Source organism: Salvia hispanica, chromosome 3 (assembly GCF_029641045.1).
Source record: "Salvia hispanica isolate PSC_SH4W2 chromosome 3, Shi_PSC_v1, whole genome shotgun sequence".
Lineage (NCBI taxonomy): Eukaryota > Viridiplantae > Streptophyta > Magnoliopsida > Lamiales > Lamiaceae > Salvia > Salvia hispanica.
The window spans coordinates 10,367,185-10,390,729 of NC_142694.1; the positions used below are offsets into that span (position 1 = coordinate 10,367,185).

The window sequence follows — 23,545 nt, forward strand, 5'->3', positions numbered from 1 at the left end:
ATTAGTGTAAAGTTAAAGGAAAGACATGGGGAATCTTGGAAAAATTCAGCACTTATTACAACCAAATTTAGTTACTTTTGTGTTAAGAAAAAATGTTTTCTAGGGTTTAGATGAACATCACTTGACCACTCATCACTCCTCTATCACTTTGGAATTTTGTGCTTGGGATATAGTATCATGTATGAAGGCTTAGTGTCTGTGTGTGTGTGTTTGGTGATTGAATTTGATTGGTGTAAAAAAGATGTTAAATTTTTTTTTGTTGAATATGAGAAAGCTGATCAAGAATTTAAGGCTGCTCCATAAGTCAAAGATCGAACACCTAACCATTTGCTTAATGATGGATGAGTCTCATGCCACCTGACCACGCCCATTGAATTAAATATTTTGTTTTTTAATTAGTAAAGAAGTTGTTAAATTGAGCTTCATTTTAAGCTCTACAAATATTTAGAAGTTTATATTGCATACTTAAGTACAAGTGACACTATCAAATCTTTGAGTTTATGCCAAATATTTTAGTATCACACCACTTAATGGAAAAGGCAAGGTTTGATTGCAATGAGGGTCCCTTTAACTAAGAATCTTGAATAAGAATACTCCTTAGTCCATTAATTTGGAAATTACGATAAATTTGATATTTAAAAAAGTTAGACCATAGATTGAGTAAGAAAAAGTTGTTGTACCCCATTTTCATGAGTAGTGATTTCTCATCTCGACTTACCTTTTGTCGTATTTTTCTCCATTGTTGGACCCCAAATCACCCCACCATTACTTCAATGTTTTACAACAAACATTCAAGAAAAATAATATCTACAATTTTGGGTTGAATTAATTATTAAGATTTTAGTGGAGTAGTTGTTATTCAAGAGAAAAAAGAAAAGGAAAAATGTGTGGACATTGGAAGCTGGCGCTTGGCACCATTGAAAATGACTAATATAAATAATGGGGTGAGATTAAAATCACTAGCAAAATTGTGGGTTCCAATTAGATAAGGCTATGCGCCTATGCCACTTTTTACTTGCAGAGGGTTGGATTTTGTGTTTAAACGTTTGCTTGATAAATGAATCTATCTATCTACCATTCTTGAACTACTCAATCTGCGGAGTGCGGTTCATAAGATTTCCATTATTAACGACAAATCCTAGAAACAGAAATAATGGGTCGAACACAATGAAGAAGGTCGTTACCGCACGAAAAATAGAGGTTGTGCAATGGCCATCACCGACAACGAGTTGTGACAGCAACTCAAAAGACCGAATTTAATTATGGCCGGAGGTGGGGTCGATCAAGCCTGAAGCCGTCATTGCTACTATTTCCTTAGCTACTACTCAACATAAATTACTTTAGCAAAAATAATGTAGGATTTATGTTAGGTGCGAATTCTAGTACTTAAACTAAAAATTTCAGTTATTGATTAATCGATAATCGCCTTAATCGGTTCGGTTAACTGATAATCGGGAAACCGTTTACTTAAGTTGAAAGTTGAGTACATTAGTATCTCTTTATCTCTAGCATATACTTAAATGTAGAATAGTGATAAATAATAAAAGCAAAACTTTAATGATGATACAATCAAATTATAAAACCATGATTTTCTTAGTAGTACATAAAGAAACTACTAAACCAACTACAAAACTCAATTTATGGTCACAACACCACAGGTCTATATCAACACAACAATGCATAAGCCAATCTCTATCTCAATGTATAGAATGCCTCAAAATGCTACAGAAAACTGAGGCAAAAAAAGCAAAAACAAAAAAACCATGTACAAGCAGTTGATGAAGAATGTAATACATTCTACTATACAACTAGTTAGGTTGTATCTCAGCTCTATAATAAATACATACATTAATACATACATCAAAGTAAAGAATAAAGAGATGCCAAATTCTAACTGATCACACTACTTGTTACTGCCATAACTTGCTCCTGATGTAGCTAACCAGCCGACGAGCTTTCAGGTTGATCCATTGGCAGCTGTCGGACAAACTGTCCCTTTACACGCGGCCGCTGCTCAGCCAGCTTCTTCCTGCTTTCGTACCGCACCTGTTGAGAAAAATATAAGGCTGTAGTGAGAAATTGTGTTTCATAGTCATATAAAAGTAGTCATAAAAGAAATTCAATGTACCTTCTTCTCAAAGCATCTATCTTTCCTTTTCTGGCGGAACTTCGTTAGGGCGGCCTCTCTCTGCATTGCTCGGTGAGAGGGTCCATCGTGATGGTGGAAGCTGTCTTCGTGAGCGTTGATCGTGCCATTGCATCCAGAAACTTGACTGTGATGATGGCTAATGTTGCCATTGCAGAAACTGCTATTAGCACTCTGATTCGTTCCGTGTGAGACGAGGCCATGATCCTCCAACTCGTCCTGTTTGTTTTCTGTCTGATCTACGGAGTTGCTGTTCCTGTGGTCTGCAGGGCTGAGAAGTTGCTGAGGAGTCCAGGGCTGATGGTCCGACTGAAAGAGAGGATTTGGCTGTGGGAAGGGTTCTGAGTGGTGAGTAGTTGCACCTTGACCAGGCAGTGATGGAGATCCCGATGAGGGCGTTGTAGAACCATAAGGGCTGCTCAAGTTTCCGAATCCTACGCCTCTAACAGGAACCGGGTGAGATATGTCTCGACTTTTAGAGTAGGAGAATGTGAATTCAGGCCATCCTGTTTGGACAGCAGGCGTAGAGGGTGAGTTCTGTGTTGGACCGGCTTGTTTCTCCGAGCTCGTCTCAATGTCCTTGTGTTGATTGTAAGTGCTGGGACTGAGCTGCAACGGCTTGTTCACGTATCTGCAAAAGAGTTGTTTCTTCATCAGTTTATCAAAGAATCACTGATGATCAATGGAAGGGGGAAAGGGTTTGTGTTAACTGACCTCGAAAAAGCAGAAGCATCAGAGTGGTTTAGCCTCTGACTTTCATCATTTACTTGAGATCTTCTCAAAGACAGATCCAACATAGGCAACATGTTGAACTTGTTTGCATTAGAAATTGAGGCAGATGTCGCAAGACTGCCTTTTTTGAGGTGATTGTTATCAAAAGTTCCAATCAAATCAATGGCCTCTCTTAAAATATATCCAGGCTGTTCTTGATTATCATCACAGCTCTTGTCTTCTCGTGTCGCTCCTTGATCAGCGTCTGATTTGGCTGCCACTTGCAATCCTATCAGCAAAATATAAGTAAGCATTTTCGATCCATGGAGGCGAACTGATAGAAGAAAAGAGGTAAATGTGACAGAACATTACCTTCGGTCTCACTATCATGTGCTCGGATTTTACTCTTTTGTTGATGGCATTCTTCCTGTCCGGGAGTACTAATGCCATCTGAAAGACACTTCGGGCTTTCTGGTTTCGAGGGGTGGTTTTTAACGAGTTCAGTGTCTTCCTCTTCTTCAGCTTTCGATCCCGGTTTTGCACATGAACTCTGCAGCTCAAATAGTCGCTCTCTATGAGTCTCGTATTATTTGAGATTATCCATCTGTTTCAGAATATGGATAGGATGAAGCGTAGAGAAGCCAAAATACCTGAGCATCGCTTCCTTTCTCGATGCCCTCTTTGTTTCTCTGTACACACGACATGTAACCACTAGAATGGTTGCTCGTATCATTGTTCTCAGCGGTGGCTTCATCCTTCTCTTGAGCAACACTCTCATCGGGAGGTCCTGGTCCAGCAGCAGTGCTCGACTGATATCATACAACAGAAACAAGATCAGTTTTTTAGTACGAAAACAACAAATTTCTCGGAGAAAAGCATGATGATTGATTGAACCAACTTACAGCTTGTTTCCTCCAGACATGCTGCCACAAGTTCCTGAGCTCGTTTTTCCTGATGGGCTTGACAAGAAAGTCGGTCGCACCTCTCAACATGCATTTGTAGACTGTGCTAACCGAGTCGTGTGAAGACATCACTGCCAATACAGACAGAAGGTGTTAGAAACCATGAATCAAGTGTTGAGGAAAACCATGAGGTGTTCGAGTAAACATACTTATTACTGGAATGTTTTTGCAGACGTCGTGCTCCATGATCAAAGTGAGAAGCGCGTATCCGGAGACTGATGGCAGTTCGACTTCAGTCAAAATAAGATCTATGTTATGGGGCCTTGCTTTCAGAACCTCCCAAGCTTTTAATCCATCATTAACTGCAGCAACTGCTTCAAATAAACACAGCTTAGTTTCAAACAAAACCAACCAAAACCTACTTCTTATCATAGTTGCAATTATGAGTAACACTATCTGACAAATTCAGCAAGAAATACTACATGTGGAAACTTTACATCCTACAAACTGAAATCACCACATAGATGTATCAAACTGCCATTTTGACAAAACTTCCAATTTTAAACAAAATTTCCAAAATTTGTAATCTTAATGGCCAACTTCTTTTTTTTCAAAACAAGTCATGAGGCAAATTTTCCAGAGATTTACCATGTCAGTTGAACTAATACAGCTTGGTAAGTGCTTAAATTGAAATTTTCAAAAGAAAAGATGATTCAAATTAACAGACTCAATATAAAGGTTTGGTTTTTCTTGGAGCTAAACCTGAAATCTCCAACTTGTAACTTTCAATATCATCATTCTAGCAAGCTAAAACATCATCAATTCACAATACAGCCAATAATCATAAGATTTATACATAAAATTTCATGATTTTTCTCCAAAAACCACAAAATTGAAAAACAAATCTTCAAAATAACTCCTCCATTCTTCACCATATAACTAATTAGTGGGAGTTAAGGAACACTAAACTCCAAAACTGAAGACAATCACAAAACAAAATCCAAAATTCAGCCTTGTAATCACACATTCACACAACAAACATCCACAAGATTCAATCTTTGACCATAAAAAGTCACATTCCCACACATCAAACCCCAACCTTTTCACCCTCCCACAAAAAAAATTAAAAATCCAAATCCAAAATCAAGAAATTCAGAGCAATGATCCGAACTCAAAAACCAACCTCTGTAGCTGCATTTCCTGAGAAGTGCAGAAATGATCTGCCTAGTGGAATCATCAGCCTCAACCAAGAGCACCCTCACCACCATTTTTGGGAGGAACCTCTCCCACCTCACTTTCTCAGAACCCCCCTCCACGCCGCCGCCGCCTTCTTCAGCTGTGATTCCATTCCCGTTTCTTTCCATCTCCGCTTCTCGAGCTTGCAATTCCATTCCATTTTCACTGCTCATCGCAACTTCTCCCATTTCAAGATTTCACTCTTCTTCTGAGAATGAAAGCGTTTGTAAAAAAATATCCCAAATTCTTGATTTTGTTGGTATAGGATATTGTATAACCGCCTCTTATCTGATGGCTTACATTTCTTGTTTAACTTTGAATGTCAACTCAGTCTACTCATTGGTTGGATCATTTAGATATTTTTTTAAAATTTTCTGATTTACCCCCATAGTTTATGAAAATTATAATTAACACCCTATAGGTGACTCCACTACATCAAATTACCCGTTTTTATAAGTAAAATATTTTCATTTTTTTAATATATGAAGGCTTAAAGATTTAACAAATTTTATATCATTTTACCATTATAATACTATTTAATCACGGATTTTGGTGGAATTTTATAACTTTAGCCAAAGTTTAACTAAATTTTGGCATTTAAATGACTACTATCCATTTATCATTATTGTGTAACTAAACTTAAATACTTTCAAACTTTTGAGGGAATTATAGAATTATAAAAAATTGATGGGCAATTGAGTGAGGGCTCATACTTGCTTAGTAATTTGGACATGCAATAAAAGAAAGTGACATAAAATATCTAGGATCATTATTTATGCCTAGGATATTATAATGAATGGCCCAAATTAGCCACGTCCTTCCCCAATCAAAAAGCAAGTGGCCATTGGTTTTCACCATTCTTTATTATATCATTATTTTATTTCCCCTCTTCAAAATTGGTTGGTGGTATAAATTAAAAGAGGCGGTTGGGACCAATGGTCGATATTAAACACTCTTTAATTACAATTAGAATATAATACAGCTTTATAAAGATATTTATGCAACACATGGGCATAAGTTGTCACGCGGGCCCCACAAGAGAAGATATTTTGAGATTTCATGGATAATAATTCGACACGTGGAATCAACCATTGATGTCTCTGAATTGCTTATCTTCAATTCGACACGTGGATTCGACATTTGGTGTATCATATTTGTGGCTTTAGAGTTGTCCAAATGCTTTATCTTTAATCCTTGTATTTCTATTTTAATTAAACTATACTAGTGAAGGAAAACGACGACTTGACAAATGGGAAGTTGGAATCGTTGTAGAATATTTATCAGTTGGAGGGTCATAATGTCAAACACTTTGGGAGATTCGATAATATCTTGCCATTTAAAAAAAAAAAATTAACTTAATACAACTTTCAAAGCTTTATATGTTATGCGTGTACAATGTAACATTGTAGACAAAGAGTATTGTATGTTGGCACGCCTCGAGTGTAAAGGCACGCTAAAGCACATTGCATGCTCGTGTGATGCATGTGCTCTCCTTGATTGATCAGCATCGTGCGTGAAGTACACGTACGAGTTGTGCAATTGGGTTCCAAATGCACAATTTGTAAATTACTTTATAGATCTATCATTGAATGTCTCATTTCATCATTCAACTTTTATGATTGTCTCCGTCTCTTGAAAATATGAAGTTTTGAAAGGACACAAATTTTAATGCACAATTATTAGTGCAGAATGGATTCGTTTTATTAAAGAGAACAATATTTTCTATATTGAAAAGTCTATAATTATGAGAAACATACTTTTAAGAGACAGAAAGGAAATTAATAGTAAGTAGGCCTAAGACTTCGATAATTTCTCCACCGGTATTTCTTCATAAAATTAATGCTCCTTTTATTCATAAAAAATAATTATATTTATGAACGACCCAGCTTTATATATATAACATGTGACACAATAATCCTCTTAAAAAGAAAACATGGAGTACCATACAATGTTCAAGGAGTCTAACTATTTAAAAATATCTGCTTCAAAAAGTTTCTTCCTAACAAATTCGATTACTTTAATAGTGGTCCAAAATTTATATAATTAAATAAGTATACATATTTTCATATTTGTTCAACTCAAAAAACAAAAACAATTGCCAGTTGGATTCGGTATCCAACTAATATATGGTTTATTAACTAAATTAAAATGTCGAAATATTGTCATATTGATAAATTCGGTGCCAAACCGAATAAAGTTGGAGAATAAATATCCTAAAAGATACACTAATTTTATTTATGTGGTTCAAATTTAAGACCATAAATGAGAGAAGAAATATAAGCCCCAGACTCAACGTGTCATGCTTTTTATTTTATTTTTTGTGGTAACGTTGGGATATTACATCGTACGATATTTCAATTTGTTGATATTTGTGATAATTTATCGTATACCAAACTCCAAGTTGCAAAAGTGATAGGGAAAAATAATACACGTCACAAAATGGATAACACTAGAAATATGTATTCTTAACGATTTAGGGTAGCTCTATAGTAGTACTTCTTTTAAATTGATATTATACTTGTCATCCATAAAATAAAGTCTAGAACTAAAATCTAGCACAACACTCTTCACAATGTTTAGATTGCTTTTGGTCTGCCTTTTAAGTTTACAATGTTTTATTACTACTGCTAAGAGTTTGTTTTATAGTTATGATACGAGAAACTAAAAATCAGTTGAAATCATGGTATATTATTTAGTTTTAAAAGTCGTATCGGGGTGAACTTCACAATTGTGAGATATGGATTTCTCTCTACCATTGTGAAGATGAGATATTTCAAGTTTTCATAATTGAACACGTGTAAATAGTAATGCTTAAATTAAATCGGACTAATGATTCAAAACCATATATATTTCTCAAGTTAGAATTGGAATCGATCACAGTTTGAACTATGACCGCGATCTCCATTATGTTGGGCCAATTGGAACCAAAACTTATGTTGGTTTATACCAACTATGAGCATAATCCAATTCCAAGTTATGTTAGTCAGCATATGCATAAGATGCATATTAATCAAATGTATTCGATAAAGATCGATTTTGTAGTGAGTGGATATGAATCAAGTGTATTTCATAATCTCAAAATTAGCTATGCTTTTACATATATATTAATTCATATTGAACAAATATGGTCTCTGTACTATATGAACATATTTTATTTCAAAAAATTAACAAAATGCACTATATGAACATATTTTATTTCAAAAAATTAACAAAATGCTAGGTTCATAATGAATGGTTCAATACTCATTATGTTGGCCACTCTAAAATCATTAATCTTATGGTGGCAATTTATTTGACTTATTCGTCTTCAGATTCATATATTTGAGTATCATGATTCATGAATGAGCCAAATGTAACTTATTTTTGTGATATAAAAAAAAAAAATACTTGTGATTTGAATATTCTTATGATTTTTAAATTGCACATACATCCAACACAAGGCTTATCCATTTCATTAAAGAGTGGGCCTCAAATCTTCGGCCCATTTGTCCAATACCACGTGTCACCCATCACTCCACCTTGGATAATCATCACTCTCTCTTTCTCTCTCATCGTCACTGCAACTGTTTCTTTCTTGAATTCCATTTCCCTCTGCAATCTTCTAGAACAATCATCATCCGCAACAGTAAAATTGAAAGAAGCTCAATCTCAAAAGCTCCAGAAAAATGGCTACGCTACTTACAGCTCCAGCGATTCAGAAGAGCTTAATTCAACACCATGTTTTCTGCTCCACTTCGTCTTCTTCTTCGTCGCTTGGCTGCTCTCACTCACTTTCATTTCCCTCACAGAAATCCAGTTTTCTCGGCTCGGGATTCGGAGGCCGTGAAATGGTTGCTCAGAGATCATTTGGGGTGAAAATGTCATGGGATGGCCCTCTCTCTTCTGTGAAATTGATTCTCCAAGTCAAAAATTTGGAGGTGCCCTTTTCCTCCTCATGCTTAGAATTCTTGTATTTGACTGATTCTGGTTGAGTTTTGAGGGGAATTTTGTGGGCCGGTGGATTCTTGATTCTCGATGCTGGTTCTCACATTTTATTTATGGGATGTGACTGGTCTTTCTTGACTTCAGTTAGTTGGAGTTTTTTGTAGCTAAAATGATCATTCATGTGTAGCTAAAGAGGTAAAGCTTGAATTAGTGTTCAATGTGTTGTTGGATAGTTAGTTGGAGTAGTAAATTCACATTTTTTATGGAATGTGACTGAACTTTCTTGATTTTAGAGGTATAATAAGTTGGAGTTTTTGTCTGAGATGTAGAAAGAAATTATCTTTATGTGTTGCTAAAGAGGTAAAGCTTGAACTAGTGCTCAATGTGTAGTTAGTTAGTTCTCACTTCTGATATTGAAGAGGTGTAGCGGTAATCGATTTGATGGGAGGTGAGTAGATTGGGAATTGGTGTTTCTTAAGAGAACTCTTGCATTTATGTTCTGTTGATTTCATCATACATTTACATTTGAGTAAACACACACACACAAAGGGGGTAATGTTGAGGGGAAACTGCGGTGAGCTTATTCTCTGATGCTCTTTAATCGATCTTCTCATGGATTGAAAATGCAGCTGAGTCCCTCTGTGAAGAGTTATGTGGAAGAGAAGTTAGGTAAGGCAGTGCAAAAGCATAGCCATTTAGTGAGGGAAGTCGATGTCAGGTTGTCCATCCGTGGTGGAGAGGTAGGGAAAGGCCCAAAAGTGCGAAGGTGTGAGGTGCGTGCGTCTTACCACTGTGTTGTATTTAGCCTACAGGGATTGTGTTTGTTAGTATGCTATCTAAGGAGTTGTGTTAATGTATATAGGTTACTTTGTTCACTAAGAAACATGGAGTAGTTCGAGCAGAAGAAGATGCTGAGTCGCTCTATGGGAGCATAGATTTGGTTTCTTCCATTATCCAGAGAAAGTTGAGGAAGATCAAGGAGAAAGACTCGGACCATGGTCGCCATATGAAGGGCTTCGACAGGCTCAAGGTTAGGGACCCCGGTGCACTCTTGGTTGCTGAGGATATTGAGGCGGTACCCGAAGAAGCAGATGAGGCTGATGCAGTGGGAATTCTGGGTGGAGGAGTTGAAGAGGAAGAAATCGTCATTAATGAGGTTGTCATTCATCATCTCTTTCTTCATTTTAATGTTTTTTTCACATTCTTGTGTTCATTAAATTTGTGTTAACTTAGCAATCTCCCGATGTATACACTTTTGTTTGCAGATTGTTCGCACAAAGTACTTCGATATGCCTCCTCTGACAGTTAGCGAGGCGGTCGAGCAGCTGGAAAACCTCGATCATGACTTCTATGGCTTTCGCAACGAAGAAACTGGTAAGCTGACTTCACGTCTTTCCGTCTTTATATATGACGGGGCTCCTTTCGGTCGCTGATGCTAGAGATTGCCATGTTGCAGGTGAGATCAACATAGTCTACAAACGGAGAGCCGGGGGATACGGTCTCATCATCCCTAAACAAAACGGTGAAACAGAGAAACTGGAGCCTGTGGTTGTTGAGTCGACAGCGAGCTGATTCCTGCTCAAGAAGGTGTTTTGAGATGAAAATTAGTCAAAACGAAGTTTGTAGAGAGTCGAAAATTATGAGATCTCTTGTAAATGGTGTTAAGTTCCTTTGCAAACATTCCCTTGTTGCTAAATGTATTATGCAATTTTGCGCTCCCAAATAGAATAAACTGAAATCTATATATCAGAAATTAGCAACACAAAATTTCATTCTGCATTGAGCAACAAAACAAATCTGAGCATGCCAACAGATACAAGGCATGAATGTATATATGTTCTACAAGCTTGCTTCCGCAGTTACAGTCATAGCCAGGTTCAGAAAGGCGAAGAAATTCAAAAGAAAGTGTAGTCACTTTGAGATATATTCCTAGTGACGCCTCTTGCCACCACCGCCACCACCCTTTCTCTTGCCATGACTTTTCTTGCCATCTTTCTTCTTCTTCCCTTTACCCGTAGGGTGCCTGCCCTTGTCGTTAGAGGCTTCAGGGGCCGAGGGCTTCAACAGATGCCCGACGTTGAGAACCCCCTTTCTGAAATCGCCTTGCATCGACTTCAGAATTCTGTCCTCTGCTGGTTTCCTCTCTGGCACCTTCTTGGAACTACTGCTACTGTAGGCTCCAAACCTTCCAAGTATAGCTCTCTGTATAGACCAATTATTTACACATCATTTCTAATATTAATCGAAATACAGCTTTAGAGTGACTGAGTGAAATGATGAAGCTGAGAATGTTAAGTAACCTCTTGAAGCAGTTTCTCTTCTCTATCCTTTTGATTCTTCATTGAAACTCTAGCAACACTAAGAGGTAACCTCTGTTTCTTTGGAGGCTGTTTAACAAGAAACACAAAGTTCATACATGGTACTTGAGAGCTTAATATGTGCTGCAATAGTAATGGCATAAATGAACACACCTTTCCACCGAGTGACACTACCTTCTTATTCTCCAAGTCCTTTTTCTGTTTCCATGTCATGTGTGAGGAACCTGAATTAACAAGAAAATTATACACATTCCAAGATATTGTAGTACACCCATATCTCATATGTTCATCTCATCAAATACAAAAGCAAACAAACACAAAAAAAAAAAAAAAAGAGTTCATAGTAAGAGGAAGGAGCAATTCCGGCCATGGGTGCAAAGTTAGTGATCTTCAACTAAAATCTCAACCTAATTGGACAGTGATCTTTTCCAAACATTATTCTACACAACCAACTACAAACATAAACATACACACACAAAGGAAAGAGTTCATAGTACGAGGAAGGAGCAATTCAGCCATGGGTGCAAAGTATCAACAAAAGATTACTACATGTTAGTGATTTCAACCAAAATCAAACCTATTATGATAGTCATCTTTTCCAAACCGTATTTTACACCACCAACAACAAACCCTTTAACCTTCATGGAGCAATTTCTGATGAATACAACTAGTCATGTGAACAGATTCATTCAAATCGAATTCCTTTGCCTTCATAGTTCATAGAAAAATTTCAAAACATTGATGCACTTCTTCACTAGAAAAATATTACAGCAAAGAATAAGATCAAATATACTAGAATGACAGCAATAGGCATGAATCAAATTGTCAATATTTCTTTTCCCTATAACAACAGCTCCAAGAAATTTACATACTTCACCAAAGATCCAACAAACTGGATTATAACAGTAGTAAATGTAAGAGACTTAATCTTACCCAAAAATTCAATATCTTTCAGGATGGACTTGATGTCCATTCTGGGTTCCTGGGAATCCAAATTGGAGGATGAAGATTCCCTTTTCGTTCCTTTCCCCTTCATAGTCATACCTTTTTCCTAACTGAAAAACAAGCAAGATCTTCAATCCAACAAAATACATGAAACAAACCCAACCAAATCAATTGAATTTCGCAGTGAAGAAACGAAATCTTCCTCTTATGATAACAATAATTCAAAAAATCATAACTAGGTTATAAGTTTCCGCAGTTAACATTGGAAAATTTGAAAAAGTTAAAATCGCAGAGTGCAATTAGAGTTAAGGATTACCAAATGGTTGAAACAAGCTGTAGATGGCAACTCGAAATCTGCTTTATTTCTGCGCAGGAATCAGGGCTTGAAGATGGCGGCGGCAGTGCAAATTGATTTTATTTATTTAAATACTACTTTTATTTATTCAAATATTTTTCCCTGTCATAAAATTAATCAAGAAATTTGAATTTATTGAAAAATTATGAAGTTTGAAATTATTTTCAAGTTAAATATCAAAGAGACATTTATTTACAATGAAACAGTTTAAATTAGGAAGTTTAAATTTATTTGCAATGAAATTACATTTGATTAGTTAGTCATCATTAACAATCAAATCAAATTTCAATAATTTGACTAAATTTATTTTGTTATAAAAGGATTCAAGAATTAGTGAAAATTATAAAATTTACATGCAAATTGCATTTAATGCAGAGATTTTGAAATTTTATGATTTGTTATTCAAAATTTACAATGAACGAAATAAACCTAAAAATGATTATATTGATTGCATAGAGAACTCCATAATTAAGGATTTGCATCAAAATTTTTAAAACTATATAAACATTTAATCAACTGTTTGAATACTTTAATTTTGCATACTTTAATTTTGACTTTGAATATCTGTTTCATTCTGAGTTTGAATGACATAATTTAAATTACGTATGGTTATTGTAACAATCTATCTAATGATTGTAATTAGTAGTATATTAAATGAAAAATATAGGAATAAAGAATGAAGGAAAAATACAATTTCTATGAAAACTCAACAACAAAACTCTGTATTGTAACAGAAGAAATAAAACAAAATTTGAAGAACACTCAGCACATCAATGGAGTAATTTCCCATCGTTTTCGGCAGTAGAAGCAGACGACGATGGCGGAGAACTGAAGTAACGGCGGAGCTGCTTCGTCAGAATTGCATCCGCAGGGCTGCAAAACCACATCCATGGCTCCGGCTTCATCGGCGCAGGAGTAGACGACGACGGCCGAGAATTGAAATTGCCTAAATAAGTGCGGAGCTGCTTGATCACCACTGCATCCGCTGGACTGCAAAACCACATCCACGGCTCCGGCATTCCTGTTGAATACGAGCTTTTTTTCGGTGATACTTCCATGGCTTTATCGCTCTCAAATTTCTATCAATCAAGTTTTAACGAAATTCTGTCGATTGCAGCTTCTCCCAAAATTCTGTCTATTGCAGTATTTATAGAGTGAAAATCATTGTTGGCGAAGGAAATTTATTTCGCGTTTGATTAGGATTTGGTAATTAGGTTAGAATTAGGAGTAGAAATTGAACAGTTTATTTATGGATATTGTTGCATATGTGCTACTTTTAAGCATCCATATCTTCAACCGTATCTCATTATTTCCTTACTGATTCAAGGTTTAAACTTTCCTTTTATTCAATTAATTAATAAATACTAGTAGTATTTAATTTAATTTTTTAATTGTAATTTAAAGTTAATTTTGTTGTAGGTTGCTGCAGACTACTCGCAGTAGCAGCGAATCGATTGTTCAGTTTAACCGAAAAAGAAGAACGATTGTTCAATTTTCTGATGTGCTATGTCCTGCTTCCAATCTGCCGTCGTCGCATTGCGAACTGTTTACCCCAATGCCGTCGTCTGGTCGGAAGAGAATTTGTTGGCGGTGGCGTGTGGCGCCGCTGTTATAATTCTGGTAAAGTCGTGTACTTTCCAACTTATGTGCTGCTGTTTGAATTTGCTGTTGCACAGTTTAGTTGGTTGGTTATTAGCTGAGCAATTGCATTGTTTGTTTGTTTAGAATCCTCATAATCCTAAAGTTCGTGGTGTGATTACCGTTCCATCTAGCAAGCGCTTCCCCACTGGGAAGATTGATGTTGATGGCGGAGGTACGCTGAGTAATTAAGCTTAGCCTAACCATATTGATAGATGTAGGAAGGATTGTGCTTCTAGTTGTCTCAGCTTTTTTTTTGTTGATTTGAACATAGGTGCTGATTTGCTAAATGGGTGCTTGCTTCCTTATCATTTATCAAGGGAAACTCGTCCTTGTGTTCGGTCGATTTCTTGGTCTCCTGCAGGTCTCGCCAACGATGCTGGGTACTAATATGAACTTTTTCAGCTTTGAGTAATTTTGTGCTTATAACATCATAACTGCATTGATAGAGCTAATCACCCCCTCCCTACCCCCAAATAAATGAGGCAGTTGTTTGCTTGCTCTTTGCACCACCAGCGGGCATGTGAAGCTTTACCGTCGTCCACATTGTTCTCCGGAGTGGATAGAGGTATGTATATACTGAAGCTTCAGTTTGCAATCTCTTTGATCAGCACGATTTGAGGGATCCTTAACTCTAAAATGGTATTTTCTGAAGCTCATGTAATGAAACTAGGACTAGATTCTATAAAATGTTGACTGATTTTAGTTTTCTCCTGTTTTGGTCTCTGAAGGTTGTGAATATATCTGAAGTGTTATATAATTACTACAAGAGCACCAATTTTGGGGAGTGTCAAATTGTACCCTTGGAAGGTTCTGATGTGAGTCGTTGCTATTGGTTTCGTATGTGGCATATGCTACAAGATCATTCATTCTTCAGGACATACTATGCATTCACCCTCAGTCATTTGTAATTATTTTTGCTTTTTCTTGTACAGGTTATACCAAGACAAGATACTGCAAATAAAGGTACACGTTTGAGAAAGTGTGTCAACCGTAGAAGACAAAAAACAGCTAATGTAATGTGTCCTCTTCTTCGACTTTCTAATTCCCTATAGACAACTATCCAGCAATCATTATCCACATTGAATCAGCGATTTTGTGCTGCTGGATTCATTTCTAGTTGGGCGTTCTCAATATCTCTTTGTCCAATACTCTTAAAGTTCATTAAACACTAATCTGTATCCTGATAACATTTATCAGGTAGTATCAGAAGACCATGAAAATCTGGGTGAGAAGAACAATTGGCAAATTATTTCCTCCTCTTTCTATGAAGGGAACCCTCTGGCGGAAGTGACCGAAGACTGTCTCCCATTAATATCTGCACAGCAGTATGCTTCTCGCAATGAAATGCTAATGTCACTTATTATTGCTTGGTCTCCAATTCTAGAGACATCTGGAGACGATGTGGCTTTACCTTCTAGCTCTTCTAATTGCTGCTCAATTCTTGCTGTTGGTGGAAAGTGCGGTAAAATTTCATTGTGGAGAGTTTGTGCACCTGAGTGCTATTCTACTGATAATGATGGGCACGCGAGTGAGGTTCGACTTGTTGGCCTTGAGAAGGCACATGATAGCTGGATTACAGCAATTAGTTGGGTTGGATATGGGTCTAATGATTCAAAGACCCAGTTTGCATTGGCTACTGGGAGTTCTGATGGTAGGTACGTACTTTTTATATTACCTTCCGGCTTACCTCTAAAATGAGTAGAATTTTGATTGCTCTTAAATAATCACCACGTGAGTAACTACCATATTAGGTTTATTAACAATGCACATTAGTAATTATTGACATGATTATTTTTCCCCGCTTTATGCTATAGTGTGAAGATCTGGCTGGTAAATGGTGAAAATTTACTCAAGGCGTCTGAAGTTATCAATGATTCATTATCATTGTTGAAGGAGGTCAGAATTGCATCTCAGTGTCTTGGTTTCATACGTGACTCATTTTGGTCATATCTTAAAAAAATAGCAATTTATCATGAAATTAGGTTGCGACGGTTGATTCTTCTATGATATCTGTACTTTCACTTACTTTGCCCGCACGATCACCATCGAAATTGTTCTTGGCTATTGGCAAATGTTCCGGATCCTTTGAATTGTGTACCCTTGACACAACTACTGGTGAATTTGACAATGTTGGCTGTTATAATGCACATGACTGCACGGTAAGTTTCTACTACTGTTCTTTTGGCCACTTGAACGTTTATGAGTAATTTGTTTTTTTTGAAATAAACATCAGGTTTCTGGTTTAGCTTGGGCTTTTGATGGACGTTGTTTGTACAGTTGTAGTCAGGTACAACATTCGATAGTAAATGTATTATGTCACTGCATGAGTTAAAATTTTTCGTAGCATGTCATGCGATGGTCTGATAAACCATTCCAGGCTTGAAATCATGTGACTTGTGTCATAGTACATCTTACCTATGTTTTATTACCACTGGCAATTGGGTTACTTACCGAATCTTTCTGATAATTATCATTACTGCTTTGTCTTGTGATGCTAAAAGCCTAAAAAGTCGACAAAAAAGAGAGTGATTCTCTAGGAAACTAACTTAACTGTGCTTTTACATAAATTTTCATTGATTCTAGAATAACTCCTTGAAGAGCTGGATTTTCGTTGGAGATTCTCTGTCTGAAGTGCCAATTCCCTCGAGCAGTCCTGGTTTGAAGAGCTCCACAGAGGTATGAGATCACCTTTCCTGGTTTGAAGAGATTGTCTTTGTTTGTGAACTAATACTTAACAACAAATACAGTTTGGTCATGCATTAGACTCTTGCTTTGGTCTAACGGTATCTCCTGGAAATTTGGCAGTTGCTGTGGTATGATATTTTCTCCTCTCCTTATTTATTATAGCCAGTGAATGTAAAGAGCAGTTTTGAGATGATAAATATTAATGCTAATGAGATAGAGAAATACAGGCATCATGCTTTCCTATATAATCAGCCTTAGGCAGAATGGATGGCTGAAAAGTGTATGACCTCTTGTTGCAGGTTCGCAGATATGACAGTGATCTACTAGATCCGATGTATGAGGGAAGGTGAGCTTTTAGACTTCTTTTTTTGTAGCCTGTTTAATATACACCTACACTTGTGCATATTTATGCGCCAAGAGATACATGGCGGTATATTCACCTAATAATTGCATTTGTCAATATAATTTCCATATCCACTGTGGTAAATATCTCTGGTATTCTGCAAAAATGTCAAAACTAACTGCCTAGGAGTTTAGTCTGCACATAGTAGTTATTAACTCACCCTTAGAGAAACCAATAGAATGATATTGAGAAATCTTTTTGAAGTGTGAGAGCAGCTCAACCTCTTTCATACTATTAATTAATGTAGAAATATTGTCATAATTTCAGATCTCATAAATCTGCAGTTGAGTTCCTTTGGGTTGGAGGCCAACAATTGGACCCTTCTGTTATTACATCTTCAGAGATAGCAAAGGAAACATTTCCTGGATTCCCGGAGAAAGAACTGACTTGGTGGGAAATAATTATACTCGGGCGACTGAACAAGTATGAGAACCCCAACAGGCTTCTGAACATTTTCGATATCTTAGCAGCTCTCCGAGCCTTCAAGCAGTCTGCACCCAAGTATGTAGAGCATATCCTGCTGAAATGGCTGGCATCTTGCTTACGATCCAAGTTTGAAATATCTCGTGAATTATTATCTGAAGCGCCTAAACTTCTACCCACGCTCTCATCCCGTCAGTTGCACCTCATAAACATAATCAGCAGGCGAGTGGTGCTGAAAGAATTCATGACTGAGAACGTGAGTGGAAAAGAGCATGTATTAGAAGGCTTGATTGGTGACAAGAAAGAAGAAATAAATTTGTGGATGGACTTACTACTTAGCTGTGAAAAAGAACTCTTGTTGAGGCTTGTCAGTATTAGTATTTCTGCCATATCCCCACCATCCAATTCAGCAGAAAAATTTTCCAGAGTTGGAGGTGATGGATTGCCACAGATGAAGCAGTGGCTTTTGCAAAATGTGAAAGATGATTACAAATTCCTTGCAGCAGAAATTAGAGAGGTTAAGAAGAGGTATGGCATTTCCACCAGTTCGACTGTTTAATACTTAATGTTTGCTCCCCATTCTTTTCGTTGCATGTCGTTTGAACAAGGCTAATCATTCGACACCTTGCAATATGTTGTTTTTCTAGTGTTCATTGGTTTGTTTATTACCCCTTCTTTTACATCGGATATCACACCTATTTCATTTCTCATCAGGAAACTAGAGGAAACCTCAGAACTCGAAGTGCATGAGCGCTGCCACTTCTGCACTGGCATTGTGCCATTCGAATCAACTGAGTACGCAAATTGCTCCGGAGCGATAGACAAAAATGGGGTTAATCGAACGCACAAGCTTCAAAGGTGTGCAGTTACTCTCCAGATTCTACCAACCAAGCCCTCCTGGTATTGTATGTGTTGCCATAGACGGGCTTCAAAGATGGCGCCCAGCCTTTTGTTCGCCATGCCCAGGTATCCTTCCGATTTCAAGTCTGTCGTAGAGTCGTCTACCCACAAGCATACCTCGACACCAGGCTGTCCCTTCTGTGGTATACTTCTATATAGATCGCAACCGCAATATTTTCTGTCACCTTCCCCAGTTTAAACCAGAGTCTTCCTATCTTCCAATTGCAATGCTTTGCTTATAGAAGTATGATGTTGATTTGTGGAAAATAAAAGCATTGATGGGATCAAAGTTGAGAATATGCTACTAATGTCACATTCATAGGTTGTGAAAGTCATTGAAGATACAGTTGAATACATTATGTACAGTATGCTGACTTTAATGATTAGTTAATTATGATTACTGCAAGGAAAAAAATGCTGCATTTTCCATGTTGTTCCAAATATATTTCTATTTGCTCATTCACATGAAATCCCAATTTAAATTAGGAGATTTGCACACATGATTTGCTACATTTATGTCACAATCATGAGCTCCTATATATATTTGGAGGGTGATGAATTGTCACCATAGCAAGTGAATTTGCAATTTGGCCACGTATATTGAATTAATTTCAAGAGGTGCCCACAAAGAAAGTCATGGCCCTTCTTCAACGGCTGAGATTGAAAGAATGTCAGACAAAGTGGGGCCTTGCTTGATCTTCTTCTATATCTCATTAATGTTAAATTAATTAGGTTTAGTGGTCCACTAATTTTAGTCATTGGAGTACATTAATCAAGTATTAATTAAGTGGGCAAAAGAGTGTGCTACTTCATGCTCTTTATGATGTGGAAATTCCTATTTCACATTATGATGTTTGTGTGTGTGTTTGAGAATTTTATTTTTGTTTTTTTTGGTGATTTATGTATATATATGGTTAGCCGTTAGCTCCTCTTTTGGATTTTAGTTATTTCATTGACAATTGTATGATAAAAATTTTATTTCCATTTTTTTGATATCCTTTTCTTGACCGCCAAGAGAAAAAAAAATGTTGCTTTATATTTTGTATAGTTCTATATTTGAGGCACCTTATCGATGAAAATTCCTTGTTTCCCAATTAAAAATTTTCAGTTTATTTTCCTAGTTTGTAGAATAATGTAATTTTCCTTAGAGGGCAAAAAATATGTATTACTGCCTTTTTAGGACCTTGGTCAATTTCCACTATTGTTTATGATTAGAGGTCATGTTTATTCTTATCTCTCGTTCTGTTATCTTTTCCTTTAAGAAATTAGCCCGTGATAATGTTTATGGACATACCTTCATAGTGCAAAACATTACAATGTGTCTCGCATTATCTATTACAATAAAGTCTATTCTTGTATGATCTCATATTATATCTCATTATTATTTTGTCAGGCCTATCAAATAGTGTCTCAGTCAGCATAAATTTTTTAAAAAATAAAAAATTGTCATGAAAGTATTTTGAGAGAGAGAGATGCAAGAAACAAAGCATTTTAATTAAGGTTGATAGCCACTTTCTTTGAGTAGGTGTTAACATGCATTTAGAAGGCTTTCTTGATAGTATTACCTAACCTCAATAATGATATATTCCTTTCCTTCCTCCACCAACCCCTCGTCCCTTTTCTTTTCTCTTCAACTATATAGTAATTTTTAATTTGAAATTCAAGATTGTCATTTTGTGTTAATTGATGCAATGATTTTGCATTTAACTTTCATGTTACTCTTTTATGGTTATTTTTTATAGTACTCGTATTTATTGTCGCTCTTCAACTTTTAAAAAAAAAATCGATGTATCTAGATTCATTTTTGTGACAACAACTCTTTGATTGATACTGATAGTATTGTAAAAATAAATGCATAACAAGTAGTATAACTTCTTTTTCACACAAAATAGCTAGCATTTAATGCATCGGTCACCATGACTAATTTTGGTCGAATTCAACGTGCTATTTGGAAAAGAAAACAACGGTTTTGATAGGAATATGTTTATATGATAATTTAAATGATTTATTTCCACATGCATATATTTGAAATTCAAACTAGTGGTCAGCATTGTGATGCTTATTTTAAACCGTTATTTTCTAATTTATTTATTGGAGTATAATTATATTGTTCTCATATTCTGTACAAATTATTAATATAATTTATAGACTATATTGCGTTATGAATAAACACAAACAATCTCAATAACAATAGGAGTGTTGCAAATTACATAATTCAATATAGTACTACAAATTTTATCGCCATTTTTAAGATACTAGGACCATGAGACATTGATGTGAGAGGGAAGATTAGTATAATAAATAAATTGGAAGAAAGCAACTAAGCAAGCATGAGATAAACGAGGTGTGTAAGGTTCCAATTGATAGTATCACGCTTCTAATAAAGACAAATGTCATGCTTTTTATATTTTGTTTTATTTTATAAATACTTTCAACTTTTAAATTATGAAATTCTAGAGTGAATTTATGAATATTACATGAATTTATTGGTCATAGTTGCAATTCTTAGATGACAATTAAATTCATTTCTGAACTATTATATTTGTCCGATGATTTCATGCATATTTTAACGCAGTAATTTTTGAAAAAATATATGCATGTCTAATAATATTATGTGAGTAAAAATCGTAGCAATATATATGGTTCCCTTTCTCTTTTTCCTCGACAGGCTAAACTTAAGTACAAACCAAAAAAATTCAAAAACTCGAGTGTCAAATGTTATGCAAAATGCTGTTATAATGCTCGATGAGTTTATTACAAATGAATATTGCTGTACCACAGAGATTGCTTGAAAAACTTGCGCACGAGGGACCGGAGTAGCTTAGAAATAGTTATTGGACATCAATACCAAGCTTATAAATCTACTAGTAGATCTCGTGGAACACATTTTTCTATAACAAAACATTTAGCAATTACACGAATAAATATTTTTACAGTATTGTTTTTATGAATTGATAAAATATGAGAAAGTTGACGTTACAATTCCGTTAATGCCCTTCTCAAGAATCTGTCAGAGCAGCCGATAAAGACCAGCGATTTGATACAAAATGCCACGCTACACGTGGCACCTCCTCACGGAGGTCACCACTATATTAGTACCTATCATTCTTTATGATTTACCGTATTTCCATTCATGCAACTATCTATTTCATCTACTATATCACTATATCATCCACATCCTTCATACTTAACTTCACTTTAAATCTCTTTCTAATAATATTCATATTCTACTATTTATTTATTATTCCATTCATTTTATGATAGTTGAATTATTTTATTTTTTGATAAAAAGTAGTAACACATTTCCATTTCTTATTTTTTCTCTTTGCTTTTATCTACTATTTCCTAATATTTTATATTATCTCTTCACTTAACGTGTTTAATATCTATTTTTTTAATTCTTGTGTTTAAAAAAAGTGACTCTACTACCATGAAATGGAGATCAATACAGTCGAATAATTCAAATTTTCGGCTTACAAATTGAAAGGTAAGTATATAATGATTCTCCAGTTATCTCTTGATCACAATGACTTAAACTTACAATTTCTAAATTAAAAAAAAAAAAATTACTATTATAATTCATATCCATTCATATTTGTCCTAGACTCACTCATTTTATTTCAGGTTAGTAATCATTTGATTAATCATAAAATTTGTTCAAATTTCATAAACTTTACACTTTTTCATAGTTATCCCTGAATTCCCATCCAAGTATTTTACTAATGTTTAAATGACGTTTCAGTAAAATAAGAAAACAAAAAAAAATATTTTAATGAAATGTTGTAAGAAAATATATACAAATAAAATAATTAAGAAAAATTAAAATTCAAATAATTTAATATTTTAATTTCAAACTTTGTAGAATCGGCCAAAATTTAGTCTTTCATGGTTTGAATGGTTATTAATCATTTTATTTACGGCCTAAATCTCAACTTAGATGTTTAATCTTTAACCAATAAATATTTAAATAGTCACGTTTCCATATAACAAATGTATGCTTAAAAGCGGGAGAAACTGTTCCAATTATTAAGCTTATTTGTGATCACTATAATTAGCATAGAATAATCATGTTGATTAAAACACCAAATCTAGCTAATAATAAACGGAATTTGTACTTAAGCCCTAATTAACCACTTTTGTATGTCCCTCACTCAAATAATGACAATCGCACTCTATATTACTTTTGCTGACAACCATCTTACTTTTCAATGATGACATTAACATCATACATAAAATATACTACTCCATAGGTGTCACTAATCTAAAATTGTTGTTTATCAAATCTCAATGATGTAGCCATGATTCCTCATTATTAGAATGTACTAGTAAATAAATACGGATAGAAATATTTTAATAAAATCTTAATAAAATGAATTAATAGAATGTATGATTCATTTTATAATGTTCTTATAATTATTATACTCCCTTTATTATGAGTTAAATCATCACCTCTCTAGAACAAATAGAATGACATAACAACGCAAGCCTATTTAAATATTGAATAAAACCTCAATTTGTTAAAATATTATTTATAGCTAGTCATACTATGACTACATATCTTTATTCATTTACCAAATTCTAAAACAAAATTAATATTTTCATACAAATATAAAGTTATTAGGTAGGTAGGGTCCCTCCGTCCTGTCCGGTTTATGCACCATAAATTTATTCAAGGCGTTGCAAACTAAGTCCAAATTAGAACAAGAAAAAAAAACTACCAAAGCTAGTTTCCCTCTCCACCTCTCATTTTTATGAATTACTACTATGATTTAAATTTTATATTTACCACATCCCAATAAAATACTACTTTCGTTCGGTTATAAATGACATGTGTATTTCTTCGATTGACCCATTATAAATTTTAGTTAAGGTGTTAGATTTTGATATAATCATATTTGTAAGAATTTATTTCGGAATATTCCTACTTCCTAATGCGGTAGAAAGTATCTACTATTG

At 35.3% G+C, this 23,545-nt stretch overlaps 4 protein-coding genes across 4 annotated transcripts; 2 read left to right on the top strand and 2 right to left on the bottom strand.

Annotated features, from left to right (window-relative positions):
- Positions 1–1,681: 1,681 nt before the first annotated feature.
- On the bottom strand, positions 1,682–5,307 carry LOC125215178 (two-component response regulator-like APRR5). Its single transcript, XM_048116517.2, has 8 exons — positions 4,943–5,307; positions 3,969–4,130; positions 3,760–3,890; positions 3,508–3,666; positions 3,230–3,407; positions 2,861–3,146; positions 2,129–2,777; positions 1,682–2,046 (listed from the first exon to the last, which is right to left on the bottom strand). Exons 1-8 carry the CDS (start codon positions 5,181–5,183, stop codon positions 1,939–1,941), a joined length of 1,914 nt encoding a protein of 637 aa, XP_047972474.1. The 5' UTR covers positions 5,184–5,307; the 3' UTR covers positions 1,682–1,938.
- Positions 5,308–8,527: 3,220 nt separating this feature from the next.
- Positions 8,528–10,672, top strand: LOC125213779 (30S ribosomal protein). Its single transcript, XM_048114512.2, has 5 exons — positions 8,528–8,912; positions 9,549–9,692; positions 9,782–10,075; positions 10,185–10,293; positions 10,376–10,672. The coding sequence occupies exons 1-5, from the start codon at positions 8,661–8,663 to the stop codon at positions 10,489–10,491; spliced, it is 915 nt and encodes a 304-aa protein (XP_047970469.1). The 5' UTR covers positions 8,528–8,660; the 3' UTR covers positions 10,492–10,672.
- On the bottom strand, positions 10,673–12,648 carry LOC125213780 (axoneme-associated protein MST101(2) protein). Its single transcript, XM_048114514.2, has 5 exons — positions 12,499–12,648; positions 12,171–12,292; positions 11,391–11,461; positions 11,220–11,306; positions 10,673–11,121 (listed from the first exon to the last, which is right to left on the bottom strand). The coding sequence occupies exons 2-5, from the start codon at positions 12,277–12,279 to the stop codon at positions 10,849–10,851; spliced, it is 540 nt and encodes a 179-aa protein (XP_047970471.1). The 5' UTR covers positions 12,280–12,292; positions 12,499–12,648; the 3' UTR covers positions 10,673–10,848.
- A 581-nt stretch (positions 12,649–13,229) lies between these two features.
- LOC125215550 (Transducin/WD40 repeat-like superfamily protein) lies at positions 13,230–19,048 on the top strand. The gene is made up of 16 exons (XM_048116992.2): positions 13,230–13,582; positions 13,957–14,157; positions 14,263–14,350; positions 14,450–14,558; positions 14,665–14,743; positions 14,907–14,993; positions 15,111–15,191; positions 15,376–15,833; positions 15,993–16,074; positions 16,161–16,337; positions 16,412–16,465; positions 16,762–16,854; positions 16,926–16,991; positions 17,163–17,209; positions 17,534–18,217; positions 18,404–19,048. The coding sequence occupies exons 2-16, from the start codon at positions 14,044–14,046 to the stop codon at positions 18,786–18,788; spliced, it is 2,604 nt and encodes an 867-aa protein (XP_047972949.1). The 5' UTR covers positions 13,230–13,582; positions 13,957–14,043; the 3' UTR covers positions 18,789–19,048.
- Positions 19,049–23,545: the final 4,497 nt, after the last annotated feature.

Coding starts and splice junctions, on each gene's coding strand:
- LOC125215178 (XM_048116517.2), bottom strand. CDS start 5,183: ATGGGAGAAGTTGCGATGAGCAGTGAAAATGGAATGGAATTGCAAGCT. Junction 3,891..3,968: donor CAAAAACATTCCAGTAATAA/GTATGTTTACTC, acceptor CTGTATTGGCAG/TGATGTCTTCACACGACTCG. Junction 3,667..3,759: donor ATGTCTGGAGGAAACAAGCT/GTAAGTTGGTTC, acceptor GTATGATATCAG/TCGAGCACTGCTGCTGGACC.
- LOC125213779 (XM_048114512.2), top strand. CDS start 8,661: ATGGCTACGCTACTTACAGCTCCAGCGATTCAGAAGAGCTTAATTCAA. Junction 10,076..10,184: donor AAGAAATCGTCATTAATGAG/GTTGTCATTCAT, acceptor TTTTGTTTGCAG/ATTGTTCGCACAAAGTACTT. Junction 10,294..10,375: donor CTTTCGCAACGAAGAAACTG/GTAAGCTGACTT, acceptor GCCATGTTGCAG/GTGAGATCAACATAGTCTAC.
- LOC125213780 (XM_048114514.2), bottom strand. CDS start 12,279: ATGACTATGAAGGGGAAAGGAACGAAAAGGGAATCTTCATCCTCCAAT. Junction 11,462..12,170: donor GAAAGATATTGAATTTTTGG/GTAAGATTAAGT, acceptor TTGTTAATTCAG/GTTCCTCACACATGACATGG. Junction 11,122..11,219: donor AAGAGAAACTGCTTCAAGAG/GTTACTTAACAT, acceptor TGGTCTATACAG/AGAGCTATACTTGGAAGGTT.
- LOC125215550 (XM_048116992.2), top strand. CDS start 14,044: ATGTCCTGCTTCCAATCTGCCGTCGTCGCATTGCGAACTGTTTACCCC. Junction 14,994..15,110: donor TACCCTTGGAAGGTTCTGAT/GTGAGTCGTTGC, acceptor TTTCTTGTACAG/GTTATACCAAGACAAGATAC. Junction 16,466..16,761: donor GTTTGTACAGTTGTAGTCAG/GTACAACATTCG, acceptor CATTGATTCTAG/AATAACTCCTTGAAGAGCTG.